The 16,774-nt window shown below is 39.3% G+C and overlaps 1 protein-coding gene across 2 annotated transcripts in view; it reads right to left on the bottom strand.

The window, feature by feature from the left end:
* Positions 1-225: 225 nt before the first annotated feature.
* LSAMP (limbic system associated membrane protein) overlaps positions 226-16,774 on the bottom strand; it is a 591,098-nt gene continuing 574,549 nt past the window's right edge. The window contains exons 8-9 of one of the 2 annotated variants that reach the window (XM_019734849.2): positions 8,872-8,904; positions 2,310-2,543 (exon numbers count right to left, since the gene is read on the bottom strand). In XM_019734849.2, the coding sequence (XP_019590408.1) occupies positions 2,446-2,543; positions 8,872-8,904 (131 nt within the window). In that variant the 3' untranslated portion in view covers positions 2,310-2,445. Of the gene's footprint in view, positions 2,544-8,871; positions 8,905-16,774 lie in introns of both variants that reach the window. The other variant, XM_019734850.2, reaches the window with a different exon arrangement.

The following is a 16,774-nucleotide window of genomic DNA, read 5'->3' as shown; positions in this document are numbered from 1 at the left end:
AATCCCCAAGCTCAATTGTCTAAACTGCAAAATCATGAAAGAAGGCTGGTAATGAACTTCTAAAACAAACAATAGAATCCCCTAGAAGAGATTTTTAAAGAGCTGCTCATCAAGGAGATCATTACGTTCAAAGATGAGACTCATTACAAAGAGACTTCAGTTAATAAAATCTATCAAGAGAAATTGCAGATTTTCTTTCTTTCTGCCTCTCTTCCTCCTTCCCTCCCTCTCTTCCTTCCTTCATTCCTTCCTCCCTTTTTTCCTTCCTCGCTTCCTCTCTCTCTTCCTTTTTTTTGGTTTGCAGTATGAAGTTTCTTGTTTTATATCACGTGACAGCTGTTTTTCAGATTCCAAAACTTGGTGAAGTACCATATTTGGCTCTGCTAAAATACTTTCAATTTATGACCTCAAAAATAATCCTCTGTCCTTTCATAAACTGAGCCACTTCCAATGCCTCCTATAGTCCAAGCGAAAGCAATGGTTGGTTTCCTGACAAAAATATCTACACACATAGAGACAGCTCTCTCTGCAAGGCCTTCCCTAAGGAAAATCCTTCTGGTGTTGTGCTGATGCCAAGCTTTGTGGTACACATGCAACTTCTGTCTAGATTATTACAAGTTTCCCAGCTCTCTTGGTTAAGAAACTAAGTCGTATTTCAGTGTTAGTGGCAAGATGACTCTTGTACACGTAAACATCATATCCCCCACTGTATCTTTTTCAGGAGACTAGAAGCCAAAGTGAGCAGGGAAAGTGGAATATCATGCCATTCCTAGTGGCCTGGCCTCTGATAATGAACAATGGTGCTGCAAACACCATCAGTGGAACAGAAGGGAGATAATGTGGGCAACCAAATAAAGTATTGGCCTAAAACACTAGGACAAAAATCTGCAAATTAGCACAGGAGTGGATTCCTGTGTGTTATGGTCAGTGCTTTGTATTAGAGCTCCGACAGTATCTCTACAATATGAGCAGGGACCTAGGCATCTGTCCAATTTTCCTGCCTCTCTCCCTCTCACTATATTTTCTCTGAAATAGGAAACAATCTCTGCTCAGGGGAATCCATGGGGCAAATGCAGTGTTATTTGAAGATCAGGGAGGGGGCAAAACAGGGCTGCTTAGGATCTCCACGCGGCTCCTCATGCTTTAATTGGGAATTAACACTTGGAGGCCATCCTGCTTCTGGGGATTTACTCAACACATGCTACTCACTCCTGCAGCAGGGCAGGACCAAGCTTGCAACAAGCCAGAAAAATCTATGAATCCCTGACTCATGGAACAAGAGTGAACTCAGAAACCTTCTCTCCTAGGTCACCTCATCCACGTCACTGATTCTGTCTACTGTTTGCTCACCCCATCAATAGTAGGCACTTGCATTTACAGTGATATTCTGAGTGACTCTCGACTGGGTTCTGCTAATTGGACGAGGAGGAATATGAGGTTCTGCCCTTAGAAGGGGCACAGCTTGGTTTGAATACACACTGATGTCATGTGACAGCCATGGATGGGGGGAGGGACTCTGCTCCTTGCCTCCTACACCACCATGTCCCCCAGCAACTTGTCACAGCCGCGTCTCACAATTACAATGCGGGACAGTATCTACAGCACGAGTCTATGTACACATGGACCATTCCCTTGGCATGCTTTAGAGAGAGACACACACGCTCACACACATGTACACCCACGTGAGAGCGAGAGACGTGAGCACGCACGCACAGTGGAGAAAATTAAAATGGCACTTCCTAGCATTTGCGGCATGACTAGTGCTAAGGGAGGGGGTGGGAGTGAAGAGAAGTGGTGGGGGTGGGGGAGGGGATAGAAGGGGAGTATCCGGGATGGATGAGGGGGAGATACAACACACGGGAGGGCGAGGACATAGTCTTAAAAGTTGGGGAGCTAGTGGAGGCAAGGAAGCCAGATAAAGGCTGAACACAGGACTCCAGCTTGGATTCCACTGATAGTCGGAAATGGCTACGAGTCAGCTCAAATGAAAAACAGAATAAAAAGATGATGGAACTATAAACACCAAAGGCAAGACCTTATTTTTTCTTTCCTTACAGATAAAAAAGGATGAAGGAAGGATAAAGTGTGTGTGTGGGGGGTTAATATCTATCTGGTGCTTCTTCACTTGTCTTATTTTTACAACATCTGGATGTCCTTACCATGATGTAGTCTTTACACAACATACATTTGCTTCGATATACACACATCCTGGTGGAACTTTTCCCACCCTGAATTATACTCAAATGTTTATTGAAGGACTTTAATATTATTTTAAATGTTGTATTTTTTCCTTCATTTTCTTCTTTCCCCCTTTATTTATAAACACACAAAGTTGTGAAATAGTCTACCCCCATCTCTCTCTCTCTGTCTATCTTTCTCTCTCTCTGTATCCTGTGTGACGCATTTTTGTGTGTTTTTTTAAATTATTTTAAAATGTTTTTTCTATTAACATTTGCTGAGAAGGCAGAGCAGAGATGCTGCCAGCAGCCACAGTGGTACGGCCAGACTGATGGATCCGTTTATTCCTCTCACCGACCCAGGTCCTGTAGCACAAAAGAGAGAGAGAGAAAAGAGAATAGTTACATCTGGCCCACTCTGTTACGGCTGACGGCTGACAGTATCAGAGGTAAGACCAGGCCAGGTACCAGTGCCTCAAAGTTGGCGTGCTTACGTATAGCCCCAAAAGGGCTTGCCATCCTTCATAAATCCTTCTCCTTAAGTATAAGTATCTCAAGGGGTATCACTGGTTGAAACTCCTCTAAATACAAAGCACTTTCATCAGAGAAGGCCCGGCACTGGCTGTCACTGATGTGTCCGATGGAGGACCAGCCCCCGCTTGCACGCTCTGCTCTGCATAGGGATGCCAGAACTCATTAAGATTCCAAGCATTGGCGCGGGTCCTTCAGCAGACAGACACGGGCTCCTCCAGCCGACGCATCACAGCGTCTCCATCAATAAAACATGGAACCAATCTGTGACTCTCTTGTTTCTCAGGGGGGAAGCAGTAATTATTTATTGGCTATGGGGAGAGGAATTGTTTCAAAGTAATATGTATGACTGGGTGGCACCTTAGCTGGAAGGTGGAAAATAAGTCAACTCATTGTAGAGTCTTAAGAGGCAGCAGGGGATCATCTGGTGTAAACTCTTTATTTGACACATTAAAAATCAAAAGCAAAGGCAACCAAAACAACAAAAACGAAGACAAACAAACAAGCCCAGAGAGGTTAAGAGGCAGGTCCAAACTGAGACTTGAACTTGTCCAGAATTCAACATGGAGTGGCTGTCTGTGTGTTGCCCACTGCCACCCTAGTTTTCCTCATGTGGACACGACTTGGCGTATAGGGGTATAGATCCAAGAGGGAGGTTGAAATAGAGAGGAAAGTGGAAAAGGGATCTGTGTGTTGACAGAAAGAGAAGGATTGGGGCAAAAAATGTAGATCTGAAGAGCTTGTCTCCTATGCCTTTGCTTGTTCCATTTTCTCCTTTTGTATAATTCTACTCATATCGATCCATTAAAAGAAGAAAATAATTAGTAATTTTCACAAAAAAGACTTTATGATTTAAGGTTGAATGCTTAGATGATGACGTTCAAAAGAGAGATCAGGGTGATTGTAATTATAGGTCACTGAAGTTTTGGGGGCACACATACAGATTAATGTGTGTGAATGAGTGTGTGTGTGTGTGTGTGTGTGTGTGTGTGTGTGCATGTGTGCGTGTGCGTGTGTGTGTGTTTAAACCTATGATGGTTTGCAAGTACAACAGAAGCATCCTTTGGTATGTGAATGTTGCCAAAATTGTCAACAAATAACAGGAAAAATGTTGAATTCAAGAATGTTCTCCTAAACGATGTTTTATGTAAATAGTAAGAGCTACAACCAAATGAAACCAACACACAATTATGTAGCTGTTAGTACAGTGTGCTGTTATAAACACTTTACAAATAGAAGCATACAAACAACCATGCTACGAGGCAGGTACTGCAATGAGCCCCGGTTTACAGTAAAGTAACAGAGGCAGAGAGAGGTTAAATCGAGTGCACAAGTTTATAGAGCTAGTAAGTAGAGGAACTCGGATTTTGACCCAGGGTGCTGGATCCAGAGTTTTTGCCTGTCACTACTGCACAGTGAAGTTACCCATTGAAGGGCTGCCAATGAGTCTCTTATTGAACACTGGGCAAAATAAATTTGGGTTTGTTTAAAACAATAGCTAGAACAAATAAAACAACTTGAAGGCATTCATTATCTTTAAAAAATGTTTTTGGGGCGGCCAGATGGCTCAGTTGGTTGGAGCACAATCTCTGAACAACAGGGTTGCAGGTTCGATTCCCACATGGGCCACTGAGCTGTGCCCTCCACTAGATTGAAGTCAACGAGCTGCAGCTGAGCTTCTGGAGGGGCAGCCTGATGGCTCAACTGGTTAGAGCCCGAGATCTCAACAAGGTTGACAGTTCAATTCCCACATTGGATGGTGGGCTGCACCCCCTGCAACCAAAGATTGAAAATGGCGACTGGACTTGGAGTTGAGCTGTGCCCTCCACAACTAGATTGAAGGACAATGACTTGGAGCTGATGGGCCCTGGAAACACACTATTCCCCAATAAAAAAAATTTTTAAAAAATATTTTCCATAGTCCGTAGACTATTTTGATTAGATGCCTTCTTGAGGATATTAAAAATATTTCTTAATATAAAAATATGAATATATACAAACTTCAAATAGCATATAGTGTAAAATGAGCTTCATTATATGTAAAGCTCTGGAAATACAGATTAAGAATTTAAATATTCAATCAATTTGAATTTCTGAATGGCTATAAAATCATATTAATAAAAAGGCAATTTCGCTACCTTCAGGTTCATGCCTTCATGAGGAATTAAGGTTCAAGAAGATCATGAATCCTACATAAGGCACCTGATTAGTAATTGTGGACCAGGCACTAGAATCCAGGTGTTCGGAGTCTTAGCTCAATGGCCCTTCTAATCCACCCTTTCTTTGTCCCCCACCCCTGCCTTTTTTGGCATTTTGGGACCTTTAAGCTCTTTTAATGGCAGCTTCCCAGGGCTTCTGGCCTGCTGGCCATGTGATTCCCTATCATTTGAGGTCCTCTATATGCTTTAGATGGTATGGGCTCTGTGGCACATTTTTTGAATTAGTGTGTCAGCGAAGCTTCTGAAACAGAGAAAGACTACACGCAAATTGAAGCCATACAGTGTTAAGCAAAATTGATTTTTGTTTTGCTCTAGGGATACTGTGAAACAGAAGGTTTTCAGAAAGAGTCTAATTCTACCTATTTCCTTTTTCCTGTGTTTCCCCGAAAATAAGACCCAGCCGGACAATCAGCTCTAATGCGTCTTTTGGAGGAAAAATTAATATAAGGCCCGGTATTATATTATACCCAGTGTTATAGTAAAATAAGACCAGGTCTTATATTAATTTTTGCTCCAAGACGCTTTAGAGCTGATTGTCCGGCTAGGTCTTATTTTCGGGGAAACAGGGTCTCATTTTTAGTGCTGGGACAGGCTAGATTTTCTTTCAGACATCTTGAAGTTGACTGGTGCCTGGGGAAGTCTAAAAAGCTTAGTAGTCTTATCATTTTCTTTGGGGGGCAGTAAATACTGAAAAAGCAAAAATTTTATCATAGAAAAATACATACATATGAAGCTAAACATGTTCAATATATAACATTCTTGCTAATGTATGTATACACATATATGTATACATAGACACAAAGCAAATACATGTTATATGCATACTCAGAAACGCATGATATACACAAGTATTATTGCTTTGTTCATACACATAATTGAGAATTACTTTCTATTACTTTTACATGCTAGTCTGTTTTACACATAGGGAATCCCAGTATATGATTGTGTTAATAATCTTTAACTTTATCCTTAATAGAATTATTATATATTTGAAGTGCATTTCATGGCTCTGTTAAGGATATTTTCATCTCTATGAATTACTATTTATTAAGTGCTCTCATATAAGCTATTTGATGTGCTTATAGGACTTGCACTTTTCACAATTGGTTCTGAGAGTAAACAGTCTTGAAAAAATGCAAGGGTGATAGTTGGGAAATGAGCACAAGTGTGTATGCAATTATAGTTACATATACATGACTGCGTAGAGACTACTTCAGTTAATGGCCATTTCAGGGAAAAATAATCAGCAAAATCATTAATTATATCTTGGTTCATACTTATGAAATTTCTGCTTATTTGTGGAAATGCAAATGATAAATCTTATTTTCCACAGCAGATGGCCAGGCCCAGCAAGTGCTTTTATATACCAACAGATATAATGAAAGCAAGAGTCGGCAAACATAAATTAGCCTTAAGAATAGATGGGCAGATAGAACCACAACTCAGAAATCGCTACATGTTTTTCATGTAACAGATAAAATCCATATCTTGGTCTTTCTATATGTGTGTGTGCACACACTTATACACATGGTATCTAGTAAACATTCAATAAATGGTGGCATCATTGTTATTAACTACAGCTGGCTAGATTACAGAAATGCACAAAATACCTCAATCAAAGGCACTGGTTTATGAATTGGGTCAAGGCTTTTCACGTTTGACCTGAAGGGGCAAAATTCAGCTGCAGCAAGATTGGAAATCTTGAGTCAACACACGTGAGGCTGTATCATGGTAAATGCTGGACTGCCCTTTGTCATGACAGTGCTTAAAAAGGGGTTTTGTGATTAAGGACAAGATTGATGAAACATCCTGAAATTGCGGAATACGAGAATTTTTTGGCAGTCTCTACACTACAAATCTAATTTAGGATGTGGAGCCAATTGATTAAACTTTCCGTAAAATCTCTAAGAAAAGACAAGTAATTTTCAACACCTGCTTTAGAGAGCACGCGCTTAGAGACACTTTGTGATTCAAACCTGGCCAATACATTTCTGTTGCTTCTCCTGAGCACTTAGGGCCCATTTCCTGGATTGGGGACTAAATTTATTCAAAATAATCATTAGTCACACCCTTAGTGATCCTTAGGCGTTCTTTTCAGATACTAAGGAATAGAGGCCCATCAGAATTTTATTCAGCCATACAACAAAAGAAGAAAGGCCAGGAAAGTTTAAGTTTGAATTCTTTTTAGAATTACCAAGGGCTGACTGACTGAAAATAAAACAAAAACCTAAATAATATACAAAACAATTGTTAAGTGAAGGAAAAAAATAATCTCCAACCAAATCTTAGATATTATCTAGATGCCCAGACTAAGTTAAGGCACATACCTGTCTTGAGAACGCATGTTTAAGGGAAACCTGATAAAACTGACTTTGGCGCCACCTACTGTCCATTTTCAGCAAGTACCGTTTGCTCTGGGTGAATGAATTGGGGATTAAATCCTGTACTATAATCTCCAGGATGGAATAGATTAGAAGACGAAATATATTGATTTCTTTGAGCACTGTGTCTTAGAATTAAATTTGGGATACTCTTACATAATTACGTATGTAATTCTCTCCCCTTTCTATGAAGTGAGTCTTGGGTAAGGCTGAAGTATTCTCACAGTAAAGTTGCAATTATCACATTTTTTGATCAAAACAGCATCACATATTTTGGCATGCAATATTCTGAAATTTTAGGCCAATACTTAGAATTCCTTTGGGAGACACTAGGAATTTATCTGAATGGTCTTTGAAACAAAACAAAACAAGCCAAACAAACAAACAAACAAGACCCTACGCCCTGTTTCTCCATTCATACCAAAGCCCTGAGGTATATGCTCCATTACTACTAGCCATTTAAAATTCCAATATAATTGATAATTATAGTACCGGGGAGAGAAGAAGGGCTGAAGAGAACAGCAATTTATACCTTCTTGCCCCAAATGATCTTGGTCCTATGCATATATTTCTGATTACGTCTTCTCTGCGGCCCTCTGTGAGGGCTTGCTAGAGCTGGTCATAAAGTGCTGGCCCTTTCCTGAGAGTCAGCAACAAAACATCCATCATCTCTGTGGCTCTTGGTCACTGGTGGAGTCTACATCCCACAAGAACAGGTTTCCACTATTGATAATGATGTTGGTTGTCTCATCTCCTTTGAGGTTCAAAGAAGACATCTTCATATGAGACAATTACCGATCCAAGATGGGTGGCTATGAGGGTAGTGTCTGGCCACCCAGGTTCCTCTGTGGCTGTGGTCTGGAGACAGTCACTGTTAGGCATTTCTGTGGGCCTTACAAAGAGGGCACCTTAGAATTGGTGTTGGCACCTTAGGATCCATTTCATGAAGCTTTGACCTGATGTCACCGGCTTTGTAGGGAAAAGTATGTGAATTACACGCTACATGGCTGGCACAAAAGGGCAATTCCTGGGCGATCCCAGCAGCCTGGGTGTGCTACGGCAGGCTGAAGACCTGGGAGAACGCGGAGGCAGGAGGGAGTATTAAATGCTCAAATGTTTCATTTTAGGAGACGCTGCTCTAGTTCCCTTAGCAAATGTATCTACTTGAATAGCCAACAATGGGTGGTAAAGTGGACTCTATATCTCTTCTGAGAGCCCTGTCATTGAGCAGTGAATATTTCCAAAAGTGCAGCTCTACAAGACTTAACCAGAGATGCTTAAGATAAGGAGTGTGTGTGTGTGTGTGTGTGTGTGGTAACTTGCTCAGTCCCAGAGATTTAAAAATAAGTAACCGTCTAAAGCAATATAGTAGTCATGGGTTGGCCCAGAAGATTTCTGAGACAAAAAAGTTCACAATTTTCGGAAAAATAGTGGCAAATGTGTTAAGGAAATTATTATCACAAATTGTTGAGATGAAATAAACTCCATGGTATAAGACCCCGACACATTACTGTGAAATTTTAATTTTAACATATAAAAGGTAATCAGAAATAAGAACCATACCTTTTTGCTTGAAGTGCACGGTGGTGCCAATTTCTAAAAAAGAAACATTTAGCAAAACAAAAACAGACAAAAAATTCTTTATCAATTGAGAATAAACACAAAGGGAGTCTGGTACTCTCCACTGGAAAGAGAATGAGAGAAAAAGAGGAAAGAGCATTCTAATAGGAACACATATTGGTAGAGATTGAAAGAAAGGCACATGGAAAGAGAGTGTTTTGTTGGAACAAATGTTGTGCAGCTGGAGGTGGCAAAATCAATTTGCAACTACAAATACTTGATGTTACATGTGTGTAGACATGTATAAGAACTCTGAGTATGGCATGCAAAAGAACTCTTGACTGCAATTTAGTGGAATGATAGAATGAGTCTGGCTCCCAACACCAGCCTACCATTTTGCCCCTGGTTTGCTACACTCAAGCCGATTGACCTTCTTGCTTTTCATCTAACATGCTAAATCCATTCCAACTTTAAAACTATTGCACTTGTTGTTTCATCTGCTTGGAAAGTTTTTTCCCCAGATCTTTGAATGGCTCACTTAGTCACTTTATTCAGATTTCTGCTAAGATATTATCAACCCAGGAAGGACTGCCCATCACCTTATCAAAAATGGTACCCTCTGTTACTTTCTAGTCCTCTATGCTGATTTACTAATATTAATAGCACTTGGCATCATGTTACACATTTACTTGCTTGCTTATTTAGTTTATCTTCTACATTAGAATATGTGCTTCAGAGGTAGCAACAGTGTATATGTCTCATCAACCATTATATTCCTGGTGCCTAGATTAGAGCCTGGCGTGCAGTAGGTGTTCACTAAATATTTGTTGAACATATAAATAAATCTCAGGATTAGAAGAGCACATATAGGTCAAATACTGTATTCTCTTTTAAACATCCTTATCAATTAAACCATAATATTTTTAGATTTTTAGAAGTAAACATGGAAAATTTCTGTAGGATACCACTCTGAATCTCAGGACCAAGTGAATGGTTGGTCAGATATAGGAGCCCAAACCATGGCTGTGGGGTATGGACCTTTTTCCTCCTTGCATCCTTGGATAACATGCTTTCATTAAGGAAGTAAAGTGACTGGACTCTGAAGCCAAAGAGAGCCTTTTGAATTAGACATCTAATCATCTCACTGTCCTGCTTGAAACTTGTTAACGCTTTCTTATGGCTTCCAGGATAAACAGCAAAATTCTTAGCACGGCTTCTGTGACTCTGCACCTCACCTCTCCAGCTTTATCAACGTTTATTATCTCTGCATTCCAGCCCAGAAGCCTTCCTTTATTCTCCATGGTATCGCAGGGCCTACGGCCCAAAGATAGCTGTACTAGAAATTCCACTCAGCCTTCAGAATTCAGTTATAACTTCCACAGGAAAGTGCGTCTCCTTGGTACAATTAAGTCCCTTTATGATAAGCTCTGCTCTCTTCTGTAACACTCATCTCAGTTTCAATTTCAAATACATTTGTCTGAAGTTTTGGTTAATGCTTGTCTTCACTACTGGACTGAGAGTTCTATGCAAGCAGAGGCTGTGTCTGTTACTGTTCCCTGTTGAAGGCCAGCCAATGCATGAAGGCAATCTGAATGCTCAATAAGCCAAAATGGAAGATTTAGAATCGTTGAAATATGAGAAAAGTAAATATATGCCAAGCATTCTCCTAACAGTGGGTCTGAGACTCTGTTCTTTATTCTCTGATTGAGCACAGAATCAGATCTGCAAAGTTTCTGAGGTCCAGTGCAACCGATTCCTCTCAACTCTTGTAGATTGTTCTACAAGAGTTGAGAGGAGGAAGTCACAAATAGAAGCCCTCCAATAGCACGCTGATGTTTTCTGGCATTCTTACAATGGCCATAAGAAGAGCAGCACTGTTCTGGTCTGAAGTCCTGAAAATGTTTAGCTATCACTCAGCATTAGCAAAACGGGTGTCAGCCAGGCTATGCATAAGAGCAAGCTGTGTCTACATGTAAGGACAGTTTCCCTGCACTGGTCAGATGTGGGGGGCAGAGGCAGTTCTGTATGAATGTTCTTTTGTATCAGGATTACTGATGGACCTCCAGGTACACTTCTGAAGATGCTCAAAGTCATCAGCACCTGCTCTTCTCTTCTTGAAGAGCTCGTCCACTACTTGCAGAAATAACGGAAGTCTTCTCTGTAAAAGTCCATACAGAAGAATGGAGGGAGAATTCTGCTCCTCTCTCAGCAGAAGCCAGCAACTAATGTCACACTCACCCCAGAAGTGAAGCCAGGTTCTATCAAAGTATAAAACACCAGTCTCTACCTGTTGACTACACTGATGTTTCAATTGTGTATTAAACATACTGCCACTTGTTTTCTTGTACAATACTTGCTCTGACTTTTCTTGAAATCAACACGTTGCTTTAAAAATGGTTGAAACGGCACTATAGAGAATGTGCTCATCATAATACTGAGGAAACTGAGGCCCGGAGAGGCTAATCAATTACCCAAGGTCACACAGCAGGAGACAGAGCCGAGACTGAAATTCAGAGTTCCCAGTTCTCCAGGTAGAACCTTGTTCATTATTCCCCAATACACCTCTGGTATTTTTATGAAAGCAAGGTTATATAACGATAGCCTATATAACTCTAGGGTTACACCTGGCACGTTGAAGTGCTTCAGTATCGACTGCAGAGAGTTTGGCTCTGCCCTGGTGTGAAGTGCAACTTCCCTTCTTTCTTCAGTTAAGCCTGTTGGCTTATCATTATTTAGAATTTATAAGGGCCCCTTAAGGTCATAGAGTGGTGCCCTTCACCCAAAGGGGCTTGGATCCATGATGGGACCATCTTCATGTAAAGAACTCCTGGTTTCCTCTGCTCCATAGACCTCATGGGAATAATTGCAAGCAATTGTTCAGGAAACTGGGCAGACAGGAAGACCAATGATCCTGCTTAAGTTAGGAAAAAATCACTTAACTTCTCTTTGCCTCAGTTTCATCATCTGTAAAATCAATTTAATTAACATGCTTCTTATAAATCTGTGCTAGCTATTAGATACATTAATTATCATACTGTACTTAGAATGCTGCCAGACACATAGCAAGTGTTCAATAAATAAGAGTCAGATTTATGGTAAAATACCTTCTAGCGATGACTATCAGTGAAAGTTCAGTGGGAAAAGAGAAAAATATATCTTAACAAGTAAGGCATGGCAGTGTAGGTTCAAAGAATAAAGTTTAAAACAATAAAATAAATCTACTGCAACAATACAGATAAACAAAACATTGAGAGAAGCTAGCACATTGAAGTGACAGGGAAGCAGATTGAAGAGGTGGCATTTTGGTCAGGAGAAAACTAGCAATGTGCCTGGGTTAACCAGTTACTGGCACAGGCTTGAGGAAGAGTCTCTGTTCTAGACGGACTTTAGAGAACACAACCTCCCCTACTAATCAATTATAAAGAGCTCCTTAAAAGAAGGATTTAAAAGTATTGCCAAAATATTATACTATGTAAATAAAAGATTACAAAAATTCATATGAAATATACATTTATTTGGAATATCTTTAAAAAGCAAACTAGTTTACCACTTCAATTTTAGGAAGCCCTCCTTATTGCAATAAATGAAACGGTTTGTGAAATATTAATGATCTTAACACTTGGAATCCCGTTTGTCTTTAGAAAAAGAAAATTGAGATATTATTTTGTACTATTATTTCCTACTATTCCCTCTTCTGTTGGAATTGAACATTCTCTTTTGAGGAGCAAAATCTGGAATTATTAGTATTTTGAGCCTGGCTCTTTGAAAAGCTGGTTGTGTGCTGCCATCTTGTGGTAATTCTAAGACATGGTCCTATATGCTGTCTAAAGTAATCACCTTTGTCCACCAGGTGGCAATAATGGGAACAATAAAAATGTTCAAGGCCTGAAATGTTACTCTCCAAAAAGGAGTCTTTCCTATTCTTACAGACGAGAACAAAAAAAATTCTTTTGATCCTTAACAACTAAAAATTATTCTTCCTTTTCTACTGTGAAGGTGATCTCAAGTTCTTGAGAGAATCCTGCCTTGCCAGTGATATTCTGTAGGCATTCTCTGAACACACTCATTAGAACATACCTGAAACGTATGATATTTATGCCTTTAAGGAAAACTTCTTTCCACATATTTATTTTGCTTTAGCAAATACACTTAGCAAGTAAGCATGGCAGTGCAGGTCCAAAGAATAAAATAAAAAGATAAATCTACTGCAGCAATACAATGGGTTAAACTTTGGAGGAGTCTAGCACAGCGAAAGCTCTCGCATTCTCTGGAAACATTATTGTCATATGCCTGGATCTCAGCTCCTAATGAGGGGGTACAGGAGGTAAAGGGGGAAATAATTTAATACTAGAAAAGGCAAATTTATTTATGCTAATCTGTCTTTGACTTTTGACTTTCAGATTCTTTATACCCAGCCATGTTAGACTAACCTGAATCAAAAAGAGCTAAGTCTGCCTCTCTCATTGGCACAGACAACGTCTTCACTACTTTAGCCTCAGCTCACTACCATGTTTCCCCGAAAATAAGACCTAGCCGGATAATCAGTTCTAATGCATCTTTTGGTATTATTATCATATCATATATATCATATCATGTGATATCATATCATATCATATTACATTATATTACCTGGTCTTATAGTAAAATAAGACCAGGTCTTATATTAATTTTAGCTCCAAAAGATGCATTAGAGCTGATTGTCCAGCTAGGTCTTATTTTCGGGGAAACTCGGTATTTCTCTAGCACAGACTAAGTGTCCAATAGATTTGCTGAATAAATGAGTGCATGAACGAATGACTGAGTGAATGAATTAATTAAAGCAGGGGTGTCCAAACTTTTTTCAACGTTTTTCACCAAGGGCCATATGCGGTAAAATACACAAACAGCCAGGCCACTCACTGGAGGTGAAGTACGTATTGCCTCACCTGGTTTATTTAAGTAAACTAAATATATTTTTGGAATTTGCTGCGGGCCAATTATAGGCCGCAGTTGGCCCGCGGGCCGCAGTTTGGACACCCCTGAATTAAAGCCTCAAGAGCTGTCCTACCTAATATTCTAGGCAAGGGGAGATTCTATTCTCCTTTTGGAACCACCACAACTTAATGCCACGACAAAATTATTGTTGGGGATTCAGTCATTTGAAGAGCCATAAGGAGCTAGGAGGCCCTTTCATCAGTCCCCAAATCCTAGCAGGTAGAAAATTTTCTGGAGGGCAGATGAGTTTTATTTCAGAATACCCGCATGACTATTGAAAATTTAAACCTTAGAAAATAAAAATCCAAGCTTCTTTTCTGTTCAAAGGCCAGAGGATTTTTTCTTTCTCTTACCTCTCATCTCCTATTATGTGGTATGATTAAGTCTCTCTCTCTCTGTCTTTCTCTCTCTGTCTCTCTGTCTGTCTGTCTGTCTGTCTCTCTCTCCAGAAATTAAAGTGAGTGTTGTGAAGATGAGAGATGCTTCATTAGAAACTCTAGAGTTTACTGTTTGGTAACCCTTTTATCACCTGAGGGAGTTTTCACATCTATGTTTATGAACAATTTTGGCATTTTGCCTTTTTGAGTTCTATCTGGGAGAGATGAGGGTACAAGAAACCCGTAGGAGAATAACTGATTTTCAGTGCTTTGACTCTTAACCCTTGACAACTTCCCTCTAATTCTCTGCTTGTAAGTGTTCATTCCCATCCACATGTAGGATATGTATAATTTGGGGGTTTATATTGTTTGCATAGCTTTTCTAACTCCAGGGTGTTTATTTGAAAATACATAGCTCATTTTTTAACCTCTTACAGCCATTTGAACAAGGAAACATTCTCTCTTTTGCTGTGTACGGCATAACTCTTTCTATAAGGCCAGGCTTCTAATGTGCCACAGGTTTTGAAAATGACATATTAGTTAGAGAACTAAAATAGTTAATGGCACTTTTTTCTCCCCTCTGGGCCAGAATTAGTAAGAGTACATGTTTAGGGGAGAGGGAGGGTCCAAATTCAATAGAGATTTTATCCTCCAGTTACCTGGAAAAAGTGAGAGAGGGATGAGGTTACATCATTAAGACATTTAATAAAAGAAACAAAAGAGAAGTTTCAACGTGCTGCTTCTTCCTCCCTCACTGATGCTGAGGATTTGAAGAATAACACTTGTAAGTTTCCTCCACGGGAGTTTATGGTTTTTGTGCTCTGACTTATTTTTTTGCCAAGGTTTTGAAAAATAAAACCTTTATAATTATAATGGCTTAAAAGGGGCACATTTTTATTATTTCAATTTTCAAAGCCACACTTTGAAAGTTATTAATTACTCTCTCGAAGTTTTCTCCACTCTACTCAGAGGCTTTATGGATTAGCGGCTTCTACCTACAAGTATTATTATTTTTTTCTTTTGACACGGGAAAAGATAGGCCTGTGATTTCTATTTGGATGGTTAGAGGTTTTGATTTTCTCCCACATACTACATTCATGTTGTATAAACCGTAATTCCTAATATTTATATAGTAATGTTCTCAGTAATCATTCTGAGTCTAGTTGAGGGGGGGGAAGCCAAAATCGAGAAATAGGTTTAAATTTCAACCTTAAGGTTCTATCTGTTTTCTTAGTTCATAGGTGGACCAGTATCCTAACTATTAAGAAAATTTATCAAACTGTTTTAGAAAATGAAAAAGTCTTAGCATGTCATCAATATTTGAGAAATAATATTGGCCCAACTTAGCTAGATTTGGGTCAAACAGAAATCCTACACTTTACTTTCAAATATTTCTAAGGGCTTTTCCTCTTATAATTGACTGTGACCAGAAATGGACTTCAGATGTTTCACGCTCTTTTGGGGTGCATCATGGACATGAATGATTAACCAGGATATTAGTCACCTTGGACATATGGTGATAACTCTTTGCTGAATGAATGGATAAATCAAACTAAAACTAATGCTGACGTAATTTCTCCTTATATCATGTGAGTAATATATTTGAGACTCACTACTTTTTTTCATTAGTTAGTGGAACGACTCTCTACAAACCAAATGTTCTAAACTAAACAGAATCAGAAAAAATTTTTTTTTAAATAAAAGGTCATCTCACTAAAACAAACAAACAAACAAAAAAACCCAAAAATAACAAATTTATAAAAGGAAAAATATTAATACTCCAATTTAGAGAGAGAATGTTGGAGCACCCACATCTGAAAGGAGGATTCTTATTTGAAATCCTGGAGGTGACACAAGGAAAATCGCTTGTAAGTCAAAGGAAATCTCTTATAAAGCGAGTCCGATTGGATTTAGGTCCTGGAAGAGCTTAGAGTGTGTTTGTCACTGTGGAGAGAACCCTGGCCTAGGTCAGGAGGGCTGGCTGCTTTGGGCCTGCCTCTGCTATGACCTTGAGCAGTCACAGAAACGTGCCCAGCCTCAGAGAGGGCAAACAATAGAGAACAGTTTAGGTGTTTTAACTTGAATATTTTATAGCACACTGACAGCTCAAACATTCAGACAAAACATTTGTTTATATCATATTAATGGTGTTATCTCTGAGGAGAGAGATTATATATGATATTTATTTTCTTCTTTATAGTTTCATAAATTTTCAAGTTCTTCTATAATGAAAATGCATAACATTTATTATCAGACTAGAAAACTATTTATAAAAACAAATCAATGCATTAAAAATACCCTCTAAATCTGGGGGAAAGTAAGTAATCAGTTTCTGATTATTTGGCTTTGCGTTGACATCATTACAAGAAGGCTGAATTACTCCCCCCACTTTTTAGTTGGCTGGTATCATATCGTAAAACCATAGGTGAGGTGTAATTTCTGTAAGGAACATAGTCTTAACAGCATGAAATGACAGTGCAATAAAAAATGTATGATATGGGTTTACGAGGTCCTTCTGACTGCAGGCTTGGTGTAATTGCCCTGTAGAGTAAGTA

Source organism: Rhinolophus sinicus, linkage group LG01 (genome assembly GCF_036562045.2).
Source record: "Rhinolophus sinicus isolate RSC01 linkage group LG01, ASM3656204v1, whole genome shotgun sequence".
In the NCBI taxonomy this organism is placed as follows: Eukaryota; Metazoa; Chordata; class Mammalia; order Chiroptera; family Rhinolophidae; genus Rhinolophus; species Rhinolophus sinicus.
The sequence above is the reverse complement of the archived record's forward strand: the minus strand, read 5'-3'. Positions and strand labels throughout refer to the sequence as shown.